The 21,868-nt window shown below is 39.7% G+C and overlaps 1 protein-coding gene across 1 annotated transcript in view; it reads left to right on the top strand.

Annotated features, from left to right (window-relative positions):
* Positions 1–21,868, top strand: part of rbl2 (retinoblastoma-like 2 (p130)) — a 133,005-nt gene that overhangs the window by 106,006 nt on the left and 5,131 nt on the right. Inside the window, exons 17-21 of the mRNA XM_078210886.1 lie at positions 520–696; positions 1,967–2,038; positions 17,164–17,266; positions 18,515–18,729; positions 21,295–21,459. Coding sequence (XP_078067012.1) covers positions 520–696; positions 1,967–2,038; positions 17,164–17,266; positions 18,515–18,729; positions 21,295–21,459 — 732 coding nt within the window. The remainder of the gene's footprint in view (positions 1–519; positions 697–1,966; positions 2,039–17,163; positions 17,267–18,514; positions 18,730–21,294; positions 21,460–21,868) is intronic.

Consider the following 21,868-nt stretch of genomic DNA (forward strand, 5'->3'; position numbering starts at 1 on the left):
ATCCACCGAGCTGTCCCTCACAGCTACGATGCTTTGTTCATTACAACCTATTAACTCACCCCCACCCCCCCCATTCCAGACCATGTGATCTCCAGGGAGAGGCGAAAACCCAGAGTGAAAAACCCCAGGGCCAATATGGGGAAAAAAATCTGGGAAATTCCTCTCCGACCCCCTGAGGCGATCGAAACGAGTCCAGGAGATCACAATGGCCCCGATCGGAAAATGCTTCCCAACCCTAGTCATTTCCAGCTTAGGAACTATTTATCACACTTTCCCTGCATTCCTATGGTATGGTTCCTTTGGGTTGGGTGACTGAATCAGTTATGGGCTTTCTAAAAGTTGCAGCTAGATAGAGGTGCTCTGGGTTGCAGGTGGCTGCATTTCATCACTCACCACTGTAGCCCAGAGAAGAGGAGATTAGATATGGTGGGATGTTGTGGGGCAGAAAGTTTGAAATTATGTTTTATAACCAATTATGGTGCCAGATGATTGTCCCTGTTTGTGCTGTTGTTTAACTAGGTTTATCATTTGGCAAGTGTTCGTCTGCGGGATCTCTGTGCAAAACTGGACATTAATGATGACTTGAGGAGCAAAATCTGGACATGTTTTGAATATTCTTTGGTCAACTGCACGGATCTTATGGTTGATAGACACTTAGATCAGCTGCTGATGTGTGCGGTTTATATAATGTCTAAGGTAAAATCTACATTGAGTTTAACAGTGAAAAGTTAGAATAACTGGCATGCATGAAGAATTATACATTCAGCTTCCTTTTATTAGTTTTAAAATTTTCCTTTTAAAATGTTATTTTAATTATCTATTTATAAATGTACTCACACTAAAGGCTGTAAGTAATTCTGAAAAACATTATACCACACTCTTCAGTAGTTCCACTTCTAATGATGTGGGTTACAAAATATGAATAATTAATTAATTCAAAACTAATTGTGTGCATTATTTTTTTAAAATTAAAAATGGAGTTTTCGATAGCAATTTGAAGCCTGATTCAACTGACCTTTTGCCCCTCCATCCACTCCATGGGTCTGGTGTTCCTGTTACTTAAACGTCAACACCGACCATGTAGACTCTATTGGGCATGTAAGTTCTTATCCCTGAAAATATTAAAAACAGTGGTGTCCCACAAAATCGGAGTGGTCTGAAGTGCAAGCATCAAGTCTATTCAAACGTACACCCAACATGTTTCCTGCCAATGTTTGCAAATTTATTAATTCTTGCTGAAAATAAAAATTAAGTATATGTTCAGCAGAAAATAAGCTAGCTGCAGTCAATAACAGATTGTGTTTGTTTAGGATCGAGGCTGTTAATAAAGCATATTTGACCTCCCTTTACTCCAGGTGTGTAGGATTGAGGCACCACGCATTGGAGTAGAACTTCTTACAGGAAAGTATTTGGGAATTTACATCCGGACTTTGGGTGTAAACAAACCTCAGCAAAATGAACACCCAAAGTCCTGCCGATATATTCCAACTTTTGTTCATTATAAAAATGACGGTTAAAAAAACCCAGAAATCAGTGTAAACAATCATGGCCTCAGGAAAGAACCAAACCTACACCAGATAATCTCCTTTACGCATGAAAGTTGGAGTTTCATACTATCTAACTATCATCCAATGCACATTAAACAAAGAGACAAATACACTCTCAGCTACTTTTCAATTTATGCCCAAAGTGTTTTAAGAATTTTGGCCTGAACACTTCGCCGCCCATAATAATGGCCCTATCCCAAATTTCTCAGTTTTACATGTGAGTAAAAGCAATTGTGTTTGCTCTGCCGGGTGGCAGGGAGTAGATTTTGACTTTGTGCATTAATGTAAAAAGGGCGATAGCAAATTGGCAACCTATTTACATTTCTTCCTGATTTTTATTTCCATTGATGTTAATGTGTTAGGAAAACAGTACTTTGTGCTACACTTTGAATCATTCCAAAAAACCTTTTTATTTTCAGGTAACTAAAGAAGATAGATCCTTCCAGAACATCATGCGGAGTTATAGAACGCAGCCACAGGCCAGCAGCAATGTAAGTGTTACTACTAACATTTTGGGATGCATTATATGAGTAATTTGCTAAATGACCTATGTGCTTGGATAAGAAGAAAATGGTGATTTTGAACCAATGGCTGTCAGTGCTATGCACCACTTTGAGTATTCCTCGTGTTATTTCTGGGTCTGTCATACACTGGTTGAAAGAGACTGATTATCATGCTTAGTCTACAAGTCCATTATCATTGTATCATGCAACTACCAAAAGCTAGATGGACTTTGGTGTTTTTTGTCTAGTAATTCCCAGCTTTCTATTTACTGAATTACAAAACTCTAGCAGTTTGCATTTGATGGCCATGGTCAGTTTTTATGCAAGAAGAGTTAAATTTAATAAATATTACAAACACTAATCTATTCTCAGTTATTTACATATGCATTTTATTACAGTTAAAAGTTCTTTGGCAACATTTTGAACTAATAGAACTGGATAACCATGGAAAATAAAAACCATGTGGATAAAAATAGCCAAGTTACTTTCAGCGACATTAATTATTAAATGATTTATTTGCAGTGAATAATATCACACTAATATAGGCTTGTATCAGCTCTCTGGTTTCATGAGGGTATTTTTGCAGTGTCTCCTTTGTTTTGTAAGTTGATATTGCCGCCTTCAAGATTGCGACTTTATCGTACTGTATATATCATTTACGGGTTACTACTGGAGTTTTTTTTCCCCAGTGTAAAAGACTGTTGTGGAAGCAGAGCCATCTCTGGATTGTTGTGAAGATTGCAATGTTAATAAACAGATCACTCTGGTCTGTACAAATACTAAAAATGTCACCAATATTTGATGACTGTTAGTAGAACTCTGCACCATGTTGACAACCAACTGCGCAGTAGCGAGTGGGAAAACCAGTTCACATTGAAGCAAAGGCAGCTGGTGCCACAGTTGAACAGTGTCACTGCTACGTGAGCTTCTGAAACAATGATCTCTTTCAGTACTGCTTGATGAGTACTTTTAAAAAAATCCAAAACAAACTGATTAGAAACCAGTGGATGTTATAAAAGAACAATGAATGTAACCTCAGGAGTAGTGCAATAACACCTTCTCACAAAACTATTTTACAAAGTGGCTAATATCACTCTGTAGCTGTCATTCTTCAACATTCACACTTTATAGATAAAATAATTGCCCAAAAATAGAAATGATTAAACTATATTACATTAATATCAATATTAAAAAGTTAACATTGTCAAAAATGTTCGAATATAAAATCACCCCATCACAAACCCAAGTTGAAACCCATGATAATCCCAAATCCTACCAATCTCCGTACTAAAAATGTCCTGATGATCACATGAATGTCCTTTTAAGAACATACAAGTTTTTTTCTAGACTTAAACTCATCTCCCTAAATAACCTGTCCAATATCCCAACCATCGTACACAGCTGTCAGAATAGCTGCGGAATCACTGTGCACAGTTGCCTTGTCCTCCCCAGTGATGTGCATCACTAGCTTCAAAACAATTAAAAAATGCCAAAATTATTTACCTGCTGAATACCACATTAATACCATACTTAAACAAGTTTAAGGCACAACAACATAGTTTAATGATTATGTGACATCGATTTGTTAAAACCATTAAATATCACAGTCAATTGGTATCCGTCTTCAAACCTCTGAACTTTTCTGGCACAGGCTTAAACAAAATAAGATGTTTATATTTCTTTATCAGTGAAACAAATTCTGAAATTATGCAAGCTCAGCACCTGAGACATTATAATATTAGTATTGGGCTGGTGTCATCTGCTTTTATTTCCACTAGTTTAATATATTTTAGCATTTATCATATGCTCATAGTTGTATAGAACGTCAGACTGAAGTTGAAATTTAATAAGAAGAGCATGGCTCCCAAAAGAGTGAAGGAAGTTTTTGCTTACCTGTGGGGAACCATAATGCGCTTAATCACAATACAAGTTTAAAGTTTATTTATTAGTGTCATAAGTAGGCTTACATTAACACTGCCATGAAGCGCCGGCACCTGTTTGGGTACACTGAGGGAGAATTTAGCATAGCCAATGCACCTAACCAGCACATCTTTTGGACTGTGGGAGGAAACCAGAGCACCTGGAGGAAACCCACACAGATACAGAGAGAACGTGCAGACTCTGCACAGACACTGACCCAATCTGGGAATCAAACCCAGGTCCCTGGCACTGCGAGACACTATGTCACCCAGAAAGTGGAGGAGATGGGCATGTGTCTTACATGCAGCAACATCTTGGGGATCACTTTCAGCAACCTGGCTGCTCATCGGCTGCTGATTTCGGGATTGCACCAAGATGTAGTGGTTGTGAAAGAGAAATGAAAGGGTGAGGGCACAATGATGGCACGGGTACTGAGACAGTGTTATGGTATGCTCATGTATATAGATATCACAATACATTTTGTTCTCCTGACTATTGTGTGCATTTGTTGGGATGTGCCCCTTTGGAGGGCCTATTGCGCTGCCATACGAAACTTAAGAACGTAGGAACTAGGAGCAGGAGTAGGCAATTTAGCCCCTTGAGCCTCCGCCGCCATTCAATATAATCATGGCTGATCTTATCTCGGCTTCAACTCAACTTTCCTCTCTGTTCTCCAAAACTCTTCAATCCATTACTAATTAAAAATCTGTCTATCGCCTCCTTAAATTTACTCAATGTCCTGGCATCCATTGCACTCTGGCTGGTGCATGCCACAGATTCAGGTCCCTTTGAGAGAAGTAATTTCCCCTCATCTCCATTTTAAATCTGCTACCCCTTATCCTAAAACTGTGACCTTTCATTCTAGATTTCCCAACAGGAGAAAACATCCTCTCTACATCTACTTTGTCAATACCTTTTATCATCTTATATACCTCAATTAGATCTCCTCTCATTCTTCTAAACTCTAAAAAGTATAGGCCTAAACTTCTCAATTTCTCTGCATAAGACAAACCCCTCATCTCTGGAATCAATCCAGTGAATCTCTTCACTTATTGAACTGCCTCCAATGTGACTACATCCATCCTCAAGTTAGAAGACCAAAACTGCACACAGTACTCTATGTGCAATCTCACTAATACCTTGTACAGTCATGCTTCATGCTTGGCAGTCGTTGTTGAATGATGGGGTCTGAGAGACATCTCATTTGTGTAGGGAACAATCTGGTGGTGTGCTAGAGCTCAAGCTTTATTGGATGGTGTCATGAGCCACATTCTAGGGGATAGTCCTTGTCATCCAGGATCCAACTCTGCACTTGGGCAGGGGCATTGAATAACCACTGCAGCTCGAGTTCCTTAAGAAGTGTGTGTTATGGGAGCTCACTGGAAAATGAGCACACATCTGCTTAATTCTTCTCTGGAGATCACAGACAACTTGGATGTTAAGGGAGTGTAGCGCCTTCTGATTTACAAATGCAGCTGGCTATTTTCAGGGCGATCTAGTGGCCCATTGATGTGTGTGCACTCAATTACACCCTGTTGAGAATCTCAAACTCGTTGGTCCTGCTGAACAGGGCATTTGTAACCTCCCATATGCATTTAAGTGGCGAAGCTTGGGAAATGCCACACGTGTCTGCTGGGGAGCCCTGAAATGAGCCACTGGTGTAAAATTTTAGCAGTGGATCTGTCAACAGAATAAATAGGAACAGGAATAGAATAAATGGCCCATTGAACCTTCCCCGCCATTCAGTATGATCATGCCTGATCTTGGGCTTAAACTCCATTTTCCTGCCCACTCCCCATACCACTTAATTCCCTGAGAGACCAAAAATCTCTCGATCCCAGCCTGGAATGAATTCAACACAATCCTCTGTGATGGAGAATTCCAAGGATTCACAACCCTTTGAGTGAAGTAATTTTTCCTCATCTTGGTCCTAAATCGTCAGTCGCTTATCCTGAAATTGTGCCTCTGTTTCTGCTGGTTGAGGAGTCTGAACTACAATCTCTCAGTGCCCATTCTATCAAGCTCCTTCAGAATTCTACAGGTTTCAACGAGATTCTCTCATTCTTCTAAACTCCAGAGAATATAAGCCCAATTTACTTAGCCTCTCGCCATAGGACAACCAATTCATCATGCAGAAAGATGACTTTTATTTCAAACATTTATTCTTGTTGACTCTCAAGATGCTGACGGTTATTTCACAAGAATATTACAGCATATCATTAAAAACGTTTCCATCTACGGTCAAAGACTAAACACAGCCCATAATGTGTGGAAACAATGCACTTGTGATGCTATTTAAGTCATTGGTGAATTCTGTTTTGTAACTAGTTATTATTCACAGCTAAATCGTACCAATAAAGATTTGCTGCTTTTCCAAAGCATGTTCATCCCACACCTGAATTAGACCACTGAGCAATCGCTGACCTGGATAGATGGAAGGAGGATTGTAGGTTGTTGAATAATTGCTTTCCTTATCATTTGAACAGTGCATAAAGATGGAGACAGTAATTAGGGCGACACGGTAGCACAGTGGTTAGCACTGCTGCTTCACAGCTCCAGGGTCCCGGGTTTGATTCCCGGCTCGGGTCACTGTCTGTGTGGAGTTTGCACATTCTCCTCGTGTCTGCGTGGGTTTCCTCCGGGTGCTCCGGTTTCCTCCCACGGTCCAAAGATGTGCGGGTTAGGTTGATTGGCCAGGTTAAAAATTGCCCCTTAGAGTCCTGAGATGCGTAGGTTAGCGGGATTAGCGGGTAAATATGTGGGGGTAGGGCCTGGGTGGGATTGTGGTCGGTGCAGACTCGATGAGCCGAATGGCCTCCTTCTGCACTGTAGGGTTTCTATGATTTCTATATGTCCGATAATTAATTTATTGTTTCAAAACATTCATCTTAAAACTTCATACAAGGCAGTACAGCAAACTGCATGTCTTAAACATACATGTTCAGGATTTTTAGGGGGACATATACGTAAGCAAGGCTTATCCAAATCTAAGCACATTATCAGCTTTTGAAAGTAGCCCTAAGTTCCTGCTGAATGAAACACAATTTATCTCTTCATTTTCTTTCAAAGACTGATGCAAACTCTGCAGGGTGTTTAATGATCCTTTGTCCAGAATATCCTGGACAATTATCCAAGCAGCTTTTTGGTATATGATCTGTATCTGCCAATCCTTATGATACAATGTCCTCCAATGTTATCCATGTGATTGAAGAGAAAATATAGGATTTGCAAGCACAGAGTTCAAATCAATTTGGCTATATTAGCTATTCTGCCTTGTTCTAAATAAACGTAATATAAAAACATAAAGAATACAGTAAAGTGGGCAAATCTTAAGCTAATTTTTCTATGCACAGGTGAATTGCTGCTGGATCTGAATTTGAATCGGGAGGGTTTAGCCTGGAAATGACTGCAGAGAATCATATCAACATATTTTAATGGCAGCATTAACTTATTTAACCATTTTAGTGCACCTCTTTAAAATAGTAGACAGTGGAATTTGATATCAAAATATTAAGCATTCGTGCAGTAATTTTCAGGCTTCGGTTTCCTGACTGCAAGTAGTTGACTGGCACAGAAATAACGATTCAGAACTGGAGTTACCCAGTACAATAGCAGCTTTTCAATAGAAATGTAATTGTGGCAAGCAAAATATTCCCTTTATTTAAACATTACTCTTAAGAAAATACTGTTAAACTGCGTGCATTGATCCCAATTGCCAGAACATTGTAGCTGCACAGAAGTCAGTAACACCTCTGGAATATATTTGCAATAAGTGTCAAAAAGGAAGCTTTAGAAGTGGATTTATTGCACGGTAATAGGAAAAACATAGAAAATAAGTGCAGGAGTAGTCCATTCAGCCCTTCGAATCTGCACCACCATTCAATATGATCATGCACTTTCAGTATCCCACTCCCGTTTTCTCTCCATACCCCTTGATCCCTTTAGCCACAAGGACCACATCCAGCTCCCTCTTGAACATATCTAACAAACTGGCCCCAACAGCTTTCTGTGGTAGGGAATTCCACAGGTTCACATCTCTGAGTGAAGAGGTTCTTCCTCATCCCAGTTCTGAATGGCTTACCCCTTATTCTTAGACTGTGACCCCTAGTTCTGCACTTCCCCAACATTGGGAACTTTCTTCCCGTATCCAGCCTGTCCAGCCCCATCAGGATTTTGTGTTTCCCATCAGGATTTTGAGAGATCCCCTCTCATTCTTCTAAATTCCAGTGAGTACAAGCCCAGTCGATCCAGTCTCTCTTCATATGTCAGTCCTGCCATTCCAAGAATCAGCCTGCTGAACCTTCGCTGGACTCCCTCAATAGCAAGAATGTCCTTCCTCAGACTAGGAGACCAAAACTGCACACAATACTCATGGTGTGGCCTCACCAAGGCCCTGTATAACTGCAGCAAGACATCCCCACTCCTATACTCAAATCCTCTTGTTATGAAAGCCAGCATGCCGTTAGCTTTCCTCACTGCCTGCTGTACCTGCATGCCAACCTTCAGTGACTGTTCCACCATGACATCCTGCACTTCCCCTTTTCCTAAACTGCCACCCTTCAGATAACAATATTCCTTCCTGTTTTTGCCACCGAAGTGGAGAACCTCACATTTATCCACATTATATTGCATTTGCCAAGTATTTGCCCACTCAGCCAACCAGGAGGTTGAATACAGTCTATCCAATGAATTGTGTTAGATGTACAGTACTGTGTAGAGTACAATAAAGTACTTGTATCTGCTTGTTCAGTAATGGATCGGTTACAGGGCAAGCTATGAATCATGCTAATGAGAATGAAACCACTGTCTGGGTTGCAAGTGGGAACCACCAGTTTTCCCATTGAAATGTGTACAGAATGAGCATGTATCTCAGTTATCCCTTCTCAATCAAATATTCTGATTAGCCACAACTCTTCAGCATTTAGAGTTTGCTAGGGTAAAAATGATGATTTCTATTTCATTTCATTTCTGCTATTTCCAGTTCTTGAGTGTTTTGGCCAAAATAATTTGGCAAGATTACTTCAATGCCCTGTGATGCTGTAATTCTACACAAATGGTACATAATGAAAGAATATCGCACTAGCAATATTACCACAAAACAAGTGAAAAAATACCTCTTAATTTCCTTTTCAGTTCTTTGAGATTCCAGGCGATGGAATCTTCAAGGAAATCACCATATTACATGTGACCCATATGAGGTAGAAAATGGGCATCAGTGTTCCAAGCCTTGTCTCATTGCAATTCTCTGGTTACTGTTGGCTTTCACTACGGATATCTATTCATGAGAGAAGTTAGCAACATGGCTCAGAAGTATCACTTCTCAGCCAGAAATGCAGATAACAGGAAAGTGATTTTCCATTACGTGTTGCATTACAGAAATTCATTTCATTGCTGTAAAGTTGATTAGAAATAAGGAGGGTAAAATATTTGGTGTGCTCTTAGTTTATTCACGCTACTTAACTCTCAACTCAGATGTTTAATCAATTTACTATATTTATATTTTAAAGTTACTCATGGACCCACCCACTCTTGAGTCTTCCAGAGTCCTGCAACACTTCAAAAGCATGCAGCTTACCTGAACTCATGTCAAGATGTCAAAAGGCACTTTGAAATTGGGGAAAAGCACCAATTTCAAATTGGTGCTTTTCCCCAATGTTCATTTGTTGCTCAGTCGGCCCCCACAGGCTAAGAAAAAGTATCAACACCAATTAGCACCTCTGCCTGGCTTGCCCAAACGTCTTGGAGTAATCATACAATTGGAGGCCATTAAGCCCACTTTGCCTTTGCCAACTCTCTTCTCAATCCCATTTCCCCTGTCTTTAGCTAAAAGATTTAAAATTTTTCCTTCTCAAATATTTATCTGCTTTCCTTTTAAAAGTTATGGATTCTGCTGCCACCATTGTTTCCCTTCTCTCTTTGCTCTTTCGGTGATGAGCTTAAATTTAAAGGGAGAGAAATCAATTGATACTCCGGGTCCAGACAGTACCACTAACCACTATTATATAGCCTGTGCATCTTTCCTCATTGATATAATTGCTGCGACCATCTGCCCCCACCCTAACCTCCCTTCCCTGGGGCATTGACAGTCACTAAAAGCAACGCAAATGAATTTCTTCCCCATGTCCTTTATTTACTAATGCACTGAACACCAGAAATCGTAATAATGTCTTATAATTTTGGATACTTCGAAACAAGTGATAATTATGACCAACTTTCATGAATAAGTCCAGTTCCTCTGTTCTGTCTTCATAACTAAAGCCTTTAATGTCTGATGTCATCTTAGTAAACCCCTTCTGTGCCATCTTCTTGGAAATAAGTTACTGGGTACAAAAGCTGGAGTGTTCCGCTTTTGCAGGAGCGCGAAACAGGCAACTATAGATCATTCGTCCATGATCCACCCAAGCCTGTTTTATCTTTCCATCAAAGTCAATGCATTGAATATTGAGTGTGGTATATAATCCACAGCCAATTCAATATTGCTCTGTGTATTGCACTGTTTGGTCGGTGCAGGCTTGGAGGGCCGAAGGGCCTGTTCTTGTGGTGTAATTTTCTTTGTTCTTTGTTCTAAAATTGAAAGTTATGCCCAGCATTCTAGCTAATATTGTTTAGGTGTATTTGCTTTCATAGCATGATGAAATCTAGTATCTTATAGGAGCGATATTGGGCCATGCATTGCCCAAACCTTTAGGTACGACATGGTCACCTCACGCTTGGAAATGGGGTCTGAGATGTTTGGGCGCACTTCCAACAGGAAGCACACAGGACCCCAGCCTGCTAAAGCATTTGTGGGATAGACGTAATGAACACCAACAGGGTGCAAAATAGACAGATCATGATACGAATCGGTCAACTGCACAGCTGAACATGACATAGGTTAGAGGGATTAGCGGATAAATATGTAGGGATGTGGGGTTAGGGCCTGTGTGGAATTGTGGTCGGTGCAGACTCGATGGGCCAAATGGCCTCTTTCTGCACTGTAGGGTTTCTATGATCCTGATTAATTGGAATGCAGGATCTGTCACCAGCACTATTTAAAGTGATCGTGAAGTGCTTACAGGTTATTAATGCATTATTTCCTCTAGCTCCTGGTTATTAATGTATTATTTCCTCTAGCCCCTGGTGCAATTAAACATATTTTTACAGTTTTCTAATATTTGACTAATGTTTGAATAGTCTACTGGGATTGACCCGGTTGATGGTAATTCTTTGATCATTTAAAATACCGTGCTGAAGTTGCATCCGAACATGGGTGGCCTGTTAGGGCTCCATATGGGAATCAATCATAACTAGAAGGATGAAGGGGGCCATGCAGAGCTGGACAAGCTGCTAGATGGTGGAGGAGGAGAAGGACTCTCAGTAAATGGGGCAATATCTGCCAAGGGTCTTAAAGAGCAATTCTCTTACCTGAGGCTTGGAAAATCGATGCAAATGACATCTTCACTTCACTAAAAGAGTCATTGACAGAAATTTGACAACTGCTGCAGCAACATTTCAATTTGCAGTACACTGCTGCGGAAGGGAAAACATTGAAGGGGTGATTCTCCCAGCCCGCTGTGCTGCTCCAGCAACAGAGCGGGCAGGGAGACATCCGCGGGGGCCATTTCACAGGCTCCCCGCTGGGCATCCGGGTCTCCACTTCCAGGTCTTTGAGCACCATCAGCTGGTCACCTGTTTTTCTGGCGCTAACCCACAAATGGTCACATTTATTGAATTCAATTTCATAGCATGCCATAGTAGGATTACAGCTGGCAACATAACAATGACCTATATTTACACTGCGGCATTAATTTAGTGAAATCTCTCAAAGCATTTAACAGGAGCATTATCAAACAAAATTTGACACTGAGTCGTACAAGGTGACATTGGTACAAGTGAGCAAAAGTTTGATCAAAGAGGCAGGCTTTAATGGAGTAGAGCTGGTCCAGTACGATAACTATTATACTGTCATACCACTCAGCCAGCATGACCCTTATGCTACTCTATAACATTTTGAAGATAATTTCAGCACTGCCAATCATGAATCTACATTGATTTGGATTTATTGCTTTTGCTTTGACTAGCAGTTCTTAAACTACTTTCCTTTTCATATTGTCAATATGTTACCACGTCAGTGTAAAGGTAAAGAAACTGGCACCATTATATGTCGAATTTCTTAAATATATTCATATTAGTTGCCATCTAACCCTAACTTTACCCCCCCACTTGAATGAACATGCAGTATGAGTAGAAATAGGTCCTTCAGTCCCTCTATCTTGTTCTATCATTTGATAAGATAATTTGTGTTCCGAGTTTCTCATTCCCATCTATTCCTGATAACCTTCAATTCCCTTGCCTAACAAGAATCTAAAATAATTCAGTTGTCTCTTTCACTGCAAAGAGTCTATCTCTGCCTTAAAAATATTCAGTGACTCCACTTCCACCACCTTCTGAGGGGGGTGGGGCGGGGGGGGGGGGCACCTTCTGAGGGGGGTGGGGCGGGGGGGGGGGGTGGCGTTTCGAAAGTCACAACCCTCAGAAAATATTTCTCCTCATCTCTGTATTAGAAGGGCGACCAATGCCTCCTAGTTCTGGACTCGCAGATGAGAGGGAACATCCTTTCCACATCCACCTTGTCAACACCATTCAGGATCTTATATATTTCAGTCAAGTCATCCCTCACTCTTCTAAACTCCAGTAAAAACAAGCCCAGCCTGTCCAACTTGATCTCATAAGACAACCTGCTGAGAAATGTTTTGATGTGGAGATGCCGGCGTTGGACTGGGGTAAACACAGTAAGAAGTTTAACAACACCAGGTTAAAGTCCAACAGGTTTATTTGGTAGCAAAAGCCACACAAGCTTTCGAGGCTCTAAGCCCCTTCTTCAGGTGAGTGGGAATTCTGTTCACAAACAGAACTTATAAAGACACAGACTCAATTTACATGAATAATGGTTGGAATGCGAATACTTACAACTAATCCAGTCTTTAAGAAACAAAACAATGGGAGTGGAGAGAGCATCAAGACAGGCTAAAAAGATGTGTATTGTCTCCAGACAAGACAGCCAGGGAAACTCTGCAGGTCCACGCAACTGTGGGAGTTACAAATAGTGTGACATAAACCCAATATCCCGGTTGAGGCCGTCCTTGTGTGTGCGGAACTTGGCACACACAAGGACGGCCTCAACCGGGATATTGGGTTTATGTCACACTATTTGTAACTCCCACAGTTGCGTGGACCTGCAGAGTTTCCCTGGCTGTCTTGTCTGGAGACAATACACATCTTTTTAGCCTGTCTTGATGCTCTCTCCACTCCCATTGTTTTGTTTCTTAAAGACTGGATTAGTTGTAAGTATTCGCATTCCAACCATTATTCATGTAAATTGAGTCTGTGTCTTTATAAGTTCTGTTTGTGAACAGAATTCCCACTCAACTGAAGAAGGGGCTTAGAGCCTCGAAAGCTTGTGTGGCTTTTGCTACCAAATAAACCTGTTGGACTTTAACCTGGTGTTGTTAAACTTCTTACTGAGAAATGTTTTGCCAGTGCACCCTTGCATCTTACCCAAATTTATTTTGTACTCTTGGATAATCTTTAAATCTGATCATTTATCAAGGTTTGAACATTCACTTTATGTTCCCTACAAAATTGAGTGTAGCAGCCCGACACCGCCACTTCCCTCGACTCCCCTAATTAAGTTATTTGTTAGAATCACAAATAGTCCGTCAAGGAGAGTAATTCAGCGACTGGAGATGTTTCATGGCAAGTGACAATAGAATTCATTGTGTTTTCCATTTCAGAATAACCATTGTACAGTAAGAAATCATCTTTTACCATTACCCAAATCAGTGCAGGTCATTGTGACCCAATCTGAATGTGGTATCTCAGAGTACATACAGTGGGCTGTTGGGATATATTAAATCACTATTCTGATTGGTGAGTGCCAAAGCTGAAGCACTCTTGAGAAAATAGACCTGAAAAGATGAGAAAATAACAAAAGACAAAAATAAAAGATGCGGATTTTACTCGTTTAAAATCCCACTATGACGTTTGAATTAACTTTTAAGTTTTTCAGCTGTAACCAGCATGAGATTTGGATTGGGTATTTTTTTAATCAACCTGACTTGGATATCTTGCTTTGTTGCCTCAGGCAAATCCATGGATTTTTCAAAACTTCAAATTTACCATTAACTTAATTTGCCATTCAAGAAGAAAAGGGACATTAATTTTAACAGATGAGGAATTCCAGTGGCTTGTTAACTACACTTCCCTCAAGTCACTTTTTGGTAAAAGTCGCTGGTTTAACAGTTACAAATCAGGGACTTGCACCAAAAGTGTAACTATGTTCTTGCAATGTTTAAAATGTTATACGCCTGTGTTCAAATGTTTTGTGCATATTTTTAAAGGACAGTGAGCTTCATGTGACACTTTATACGTCATGAATTTGGGGCAATTGTTTTAGTTCATGTGGTGCTTTTAAAGGTTTCACATTTCTGGAAATGGTTTGTTTTGGCTCTTTTATTTCTTCTAACAAGCACAAAAGTCCGACACCTGGGAAAATAATATTTGAAAAATCACTGGCAGTACATTTACATTCTTTCCATGTTAGTTCATGTGTTTTAGATCTAACTAACAGATTTACTGAAGCTGAAACTAGAAGAAGGTGAAGAATATGCTTGAGGGCAGTATCTACATTGACTTTGAAAATAACCATGTCTGTTTCATATAAAATGCAAATAGTGTTACATGTCATAGCTAGCAAGGTATATGCTCGCCTGTTCAATAACATTGTTAAATAAGTTAAAAGAATAAGCTTTTTTAGTTAATTCATTCATAGCTCCTTCTAGTTTAAAAAAAACATGAAAACAAATGTAAGAGTTTGCATGTAACATGATACACTTTTGGGATGTACATACAGCTTTTTGTGGTGATATTCTCATTGTAGTTTTCTGCCAGAGTCAATAACTATATTCTGTGTCGGAGTCTAAGAGAGCAAGAATAAAGCAATGTAAACCATGAATTGTCATTCACTCAGCTGTTTTCTCAAATTATTTCTAGGATTTTCGGCAACTTATTTGCTGCATGTTCTTTTTATGAGAATGACACCCTTTTGTTGAGTCTTCCTCCCAGAAAACCCAATCTTATCTAACAGTTGGACTGTTCTCACTGATAAACAGAGAATTCTGAATTCCAGCCCAAGATAGTTATTGAGATAATGATTAAGCATCGTCATCACAATGGCCGTGATGATAATTCAATAAAATGCGCTGTGTGGTGTAATAAACAGCCAGGCAAATTAGATCGCTGGCCTGTATCAAGTCAAATTATCTCAGCCGGGACATAGTTAGCTATATTGGCTCAGCATCCTCAGATTATCAAAGGGAAAATAATACAAGATTCCAAATCTTAATCCCTATCTTTTGGTCCCTGTGGGAAATATGTATGTTGCATACTTGTAGCTAACTAGCACTAAAATTTCCAAACAAAAGTGGCCATTTCAGTGAAGCATTGGGACACCACTCATGCCGAAGAAACAGCAGCCAATTATGAGAAGTTGCCTTTTGGTGTGGAGCAAGTTGCATTCTGCTCAAAGATATTTTTCATTATAGACAATTCAAAGAGATTTGCTTTGAGGTATCAGGAGCTACGTGTAGCAAGAACCCACTACCTCTCTCAATCCTACTGCTTGTCCCACTTCCAGTGCCTATAAAGTGTTACATTCCTGGCAGGCCCAAAGTATCAGAAGGACACCAACAGAATGTGTTATATGGGTCTGGTCATGTCATTAAGATGGTTTGTGTTCCACTGAGTCCTATATTTTACATGTTAGCGTATGAAGACCGGTAGGTTCTAATACATGGTTAGCGTGAAATTTGCAAGCCAGTCACATAACACCTTTATACTTTTACAAAGATGTAATGGTTAAAAAGGCATAATTGACTTGATCTTAAACAAACTGGCCTTCTCAACTCCCACAGTTTGCCACAAAACTTTTAATGCCCCATATTTGCAAGGCACAAACACAACTGAAAAGAGCAGCAAAGGTTAATCAGGACAAAATTATAAACTAAAACAATTAAATCAGGAACTAATGAATTAGAGTCATGGAGGTTTGCAGCATGGAAACAGGCCCTTGGGCCCAACTTGTCCATGCCACCTTTTTTTTTTAAACCACTAAGCTCTAGTCCCAATTGCCCGCATTTGGCCCATATCCCTCTATACCCATCTTACCAATGTAGCCCATCTACTCACCTCTACTACTACCTCTGGCAGCTTGTTCAAGACACTCACCACCCTCTGCGTGAAGAAATTGTCCCTTTGGACCCTTTTGTATCTCTCCCCTCTCAATTTAAACCTATGCCCTCTAGTTTTAGACTCCCATACCTTTGGAAAAGAATGTTGATTATCTAACTGACCCACGCCCTTCATTATTTTATCGACCTCTATAAGATCACCCCTAAGTCTCCTAACTCCAGGGAAAAAAAGTCCCAGTTTATCCAGACTCTACTTATAACACAAACCATCAAGTCCCGGTAACATCCTAGTAAATCTTGATGGCTCCGACCATTTTTTTAAAAGCTTGTAGATTGTTGTAGGGTGGAATGACAGATGGAGTGATCTCCATTTCTGTGGAAATGAGAATGAATGAACTAGGAGGGGAGACATGGCATTGAGACTTGACTTTAACATCAAAAAGTCAGGAAAACTAAAGACTGGAGTGATTGCAGCTTAAATGAAACAGTGAAGTTTCAAGGAGCCCTGACTATGCCAATATTGATTTTAAAAAAAGGAAGATGAGAAATGTTGGAACAAAGAGTGGGTTGCACTGACATGGGGAGAAAAATCATCTATCAGGCAAAGAAACGTTTTCATGAATCTTGTCCAGGTGAAAAAAGTGTCAGAAGAAAAATTTCAAGTATGTGACTATTGACTGAAGCCTTAGACTCATGGGAAATTACAAATGAAGAGTAAAGGTAGAGTGATATTCATTATTTGAATTAAGTTATCTTCCATATCAGTGGACCCTATCACTTCCATTGGGTCAATATTTTGACTCATGAAAACTATTCATTAACCTTTGCTATGTTTTACATTAGTGCAGTCCAAAAATTAACAAACCCGCTTCTCACTGTTTTTAAATTGTGATTTAGGTTGTTATCCTGTTTTTTGCCAGTCCTCTTTAAGGTGCACTGTGCCTGATGCAGTATTTGTCCTTGTAGATTTACAGAAGTGTGCTGTTAAAAGCTCGAAGACGACGAACATCAGGCAGCAGTGACAGTAGTGGTCGCCAGGGTTCACCAACTGAGACAAACAGAGATAGGAGTAAGTATCTCACAAGTTTTCTTTTCCTATTCAGACATTCCAGTTTTATTTTACATTTAATACAATGTTTTTTTAAATATATTGTGACACCTTACAGCTGATGAATATGATTCAGATAAAATTACTTTAACTTGTCTTAAAATGCAGATGCTGGAATCTGGAACAAAAAAAATGCTGGAAAATTTCAGCAGGTCTGACAGCATCTCTGGAGAGAGAGTAGAGCCAACATTGAGTCTGGATGACCCTACATCAGAGATGTTAGAACTGTTGGCTCTATTCTCTCTCCACAGAGGCTGTCAGACCTGCTGCAGTTTTCCAGCATTTTCTGTTTTTGTTTCTGGGTTTACATAAATTTGGCAATTTTAAACATATTAGGTGAAATTCTCCAGCCTCCCAGCCGTGTGTTTCCCGCCGGCAGGTGGTGCGCTGTTTGCTAGCAGCGGGATTCTCTGGCTCCGCTGCTGTCAATGGGAATTACCATTGACATCACCCCACGGACGGGGGTGTGCTGCGAGCAGGACCAGAGAATCCCGCCAGTGTGAACGGCCGGAGAATTCTAGCCATTGTTCTGCCTTTGTTGCAGATTAATACACAGAAAATGTAGGCAATGTATGACATTGAGGTTGTATATTACTGATTTGCTGCACTGGGATACTGCATTATCCTGTTCCGTTTTGTGTCTCCCGGGATATATTTATTTTAATTAACCCATTTGAAGAACTGTGGGTGGAATTCAACACCTGCATTTGTATTCCTATAAAGTTAATTGTGAAATTAATTTAAAGAATTAGCTAACAGAGTTTTGTTTAACGACGTGACTAATATAGCTGCCTAGAACCTTAACAAGGTAATTGTAGGCACTGGCCCCAATTGCAGCTGGTTAATTTCACTCTTTATCCCTGGTACAATTTTATTGTACTTCAGGTTTTGGCCACATTTTGTGGTGGGTAAAATTAAGCAGATGATTTTTTTCTGACTGTTTTAATTGAAAATTATCACCTTTCCCATTCCCTTGTTCATTTCTTCTTTCTATTTTCCTGTGCATTTTTTTAAAAAACTGCTCACTCTTGAATCCAAATGTTAATTCAGGATTGTGTACAAATCAGTGGGCACAATGCAGGAGCTCAAAGAGGGACATTCTTTCTGCCACCCTGGTACTCAATGGACAGTGGTGCCATGTAATCAGCATCTCTTTCAAGTTACATTTCTTCAGTTATTTTAAACTGTAAATTGTTTTGTTTTCTGCAGCCAGCAGAGACTCCAGTCCAAATATGAGGTCCAACAGTACACTTCCAGTACCCCAACCTAGCAGTGCTCCACCTACCCCAACTTGCCTAGCTGGTGCCAATAGTGATATAGAAGAGGAGGAGAGAGGCGATCTCATACAATTCTACAATAATATCTACATCAGAAGAGTGAAAGCATTTGCACTTAAATATTCCTCATCAAACACAGAAAGTGGGGTAAGTCGGAGGTTATATGACTAAGAGTTTTCATTTTACTTGGTACTGAAGGGAGCTAAATAGCAATGAAAACATTATTCTGGATCCTATAACTTTGGTAGCAGTCTCCGCTAAGAAGCAGCTGGTCATGGGTTCAAGCCACACTCCAGGACTTGAACACAAAAATATCAAGGCTGAAGCTCTGTGCAGCACTGTCAAACTGCTCCCAGTTGAATGCAAGATATCCCAGACACTATTTCCAAGTAGAACAAGCAACATAGAACATTACAGCACAGTACAGGCCCTTCGGCCCTCGATGTTGCGCCGACCAGTGAAACCAATCTAAAGCCCCTCTAATCTACACTATTCCAATATCATCCATATGTTTATCCAATAACCATTTGAATGCTCTTAATGTTGACGAGTCCACTACTGCTGCAGGCAAGGCATTCCACGCCCTTACTACTCTCGGAGTAAAGAACCTACCTCTAACATCTGTCCTATATCTATCACCCCTCAATTTAAAGCTATGTCCCCTCGTGTTAGCCATCACCATCCAAGGAAAAAGGCTCTCACTATCCACCCTATCTCATCCTCTGATCATCTTGTATGCCTCTATTAAGTCACCTCTTAACCTTCTTCTAACGAAAACAACCTCAAGCCCCTCAGCCTTTCCTCATACGATTTTCCCACCATACCACCTTGACATGGTGGGTCAATATTTATTACTCAATCAGCATAACAAAAACTGATTTGGGCATTTCGTGGATCTTGCTTTGTGCAAATTGGCTGCCACGTTTCCTACATCATAACAGAGCTACAGTATTTTATTTAACAAATATACAGCTGCACAGTCTTAGGTTATATTAAGTTGCATTCACAGTATAGTGATGCATGGTCATTATAGCTGGAGAATGGGTGTTGTTTTGGGAAGTATTCAGTTATCTGAAGCAGCTTGCAATGCCTAAGCTTACACAAAGAAGCCTGTGCTCAAGAATGTTAGCCTGGGTTCTATATTCTAACTAAATCCCTGTGCAGTTTGTTTTGGAAGGTCATCGCTGCCCTTTACCCTCAGGCAATTTGTTTTCTATGCAGATATGAAACCAATGTGCTCCTCGATGTTGGCAATAAATCAAGAACAGTAATAGGAGGTCTTTCATAATTTCTCCTGTGTATGGGATTATTTTTCAAAATGATTGCTATTATTTGCAAGTTTGAATGTAGGGCTGCAGTTACATGTTTCTATCACTAGAGAGCACTGGAACGTTAGCATTCAAAGCATTTGGTGGGGTTATAAAATCAGATAAAAATTGAATGTGTGGAATGTTAACACAAACAAAAAAAAATACTGAATTTCGCTTTCTACCAATTAAAAGGATATGCAGGAGCTAGGTGCCAGAGTGCACTCAAAACGTTGAGAGAAACAGAACCATTAATTATGTCAAATCTGTGTTGCTGAAATACAGAATAAAGGTTATATTTTTCTGTCCCAAAGAAATGCCTGAACTCCAAACGCAGAAAAATACCCCAACAATACCTGCATTTCATGCCTGTGTCCTCCTAACATTTCTGGACTAGATTGACTATTTAATATCCCTGAGACAGATAATGGACAGTTTTGATTTTGTTTTGTGGACTTGTGCCCAGTTTAGGGGTAGGCTGAGGATATCTCAGTTTATTGAGGAAACCTTGAGCCAAATCCAGATATCCCAGAATGAAAAGATGAGCATTGCAATCACGACTTTGGAATCTCCTAAATGTGCACTTTGCTTAAAACGATTGGAGGCATGCTTTTAAAAGACTCATTTGCATGCCTGCAACTTCTTATAAACTACTGATTTTTGTAACCAATGTATATTTAATCATGTACATTTATATTGTACTGCAAATCTTGAAATGATTTACTTATGCAATTTATAACTATATGGTTCCTAATTAAATGCAAAGTGCTATTTATTTAGAGGATAAGACTGTATTCAACATTCAAAGGTTATTATAGTTTTTCTGTAGATAAATTGTCTACTTCAAAAGGGATTATGAACCTGGATAATTTATCTAGGAACAATTGCAGGGTTTAATTTTGTGCAGAAGGGCACATTAACTCTGCACAATATACTGTACAAACATACAATAGTTTTTAACGACTTTGATTAGTTAAGTTCACTTGGAAGTGCCTCACTGAGGCATATTATTAGGTGTAACCACTACTCCTCTAGTACTGTATGTAGTTTAGATTTGACTCTCAAGTATTCAGAATCATGTTACTGGGAGATAGGTGAAATTTCAATCATGTTGTTAGCAGTTACAATTTGAATGCCAGAGGTGTTGATTCCTTTGTCACACATCTTCTGAAAACTATAATTTGTTCAGCTCATCTTATGAGGTTGCCCTGTTTAATAACTACAATTTGTCATCCTAGTGTTATGATCTATATTCACATTGTGGAAGGGGAGCTATAAATTATATGGTGCAAACCAAGGATACCAGAATATTTTGAAGCATGTAAAAGGTGAACGAGTGAAAATATTGTATCAGTATCACATTGATGCATGTGCATGAATTTGAAGAACTTGTTTGTTTGTACAGAGTGAAGCTCCGTCTTTATCGCCCTTCCCATCTATAAGGACAGGATCACCACGCAGGGTCTTACTCTCTCAACATCACTCCATTTATATTTCACCCCACAAGAATGGGGGCTCCCTCTCACCACGAGAAAAAATGTTTTACTGTTTTAGCAAAAGTCCATCAAAGGTAAGTTACAATGATAAAAGACAGTTTCTGCATAACCAATGTTATATTTCCATAATTGGTGACGTGTGTCACAATGGATTTAGCTTAAATCGTTTTATGTTACACCATCAAAAAATTAAAATGAGGGCATTATTTTGGTGGAAAGATGAAAACAGGAATTACACCAGTCATGTGCTAAAAAAGACATCTGTTTGAAAGTCTGGTTTTACCATGCAAGTTTTGTCCTAATTACTGATCACCACAATTTGAATGTGCCCAATCCTAAAACAGAAACAATTGTAAGTATAGCACTCAAGCTTAGATTGATTAGTCCACCATGTATCTATTTATAGTCAAGGTGTGAAGTGGACTCATCTACACACAGTGGCACTTCTCAGGATGGTACAGGGACTGAATGAGAGGGTGTGCA

This window comes from Mustelus asterias, chromosome 4 (assembly GCF_964213995.1).
Source record: "Mustelus asterias chromosome 4, sMusAst1.hap1.1, whole genome shotgun sequence".
In the NCBI taxonomy this organism is placed as follows: Eukaryota; Metazoa; Chordata; class Chondrichthyes; order Carcharhiniformes; family Triakidae; genus Mustelus; species Mustelus asterias.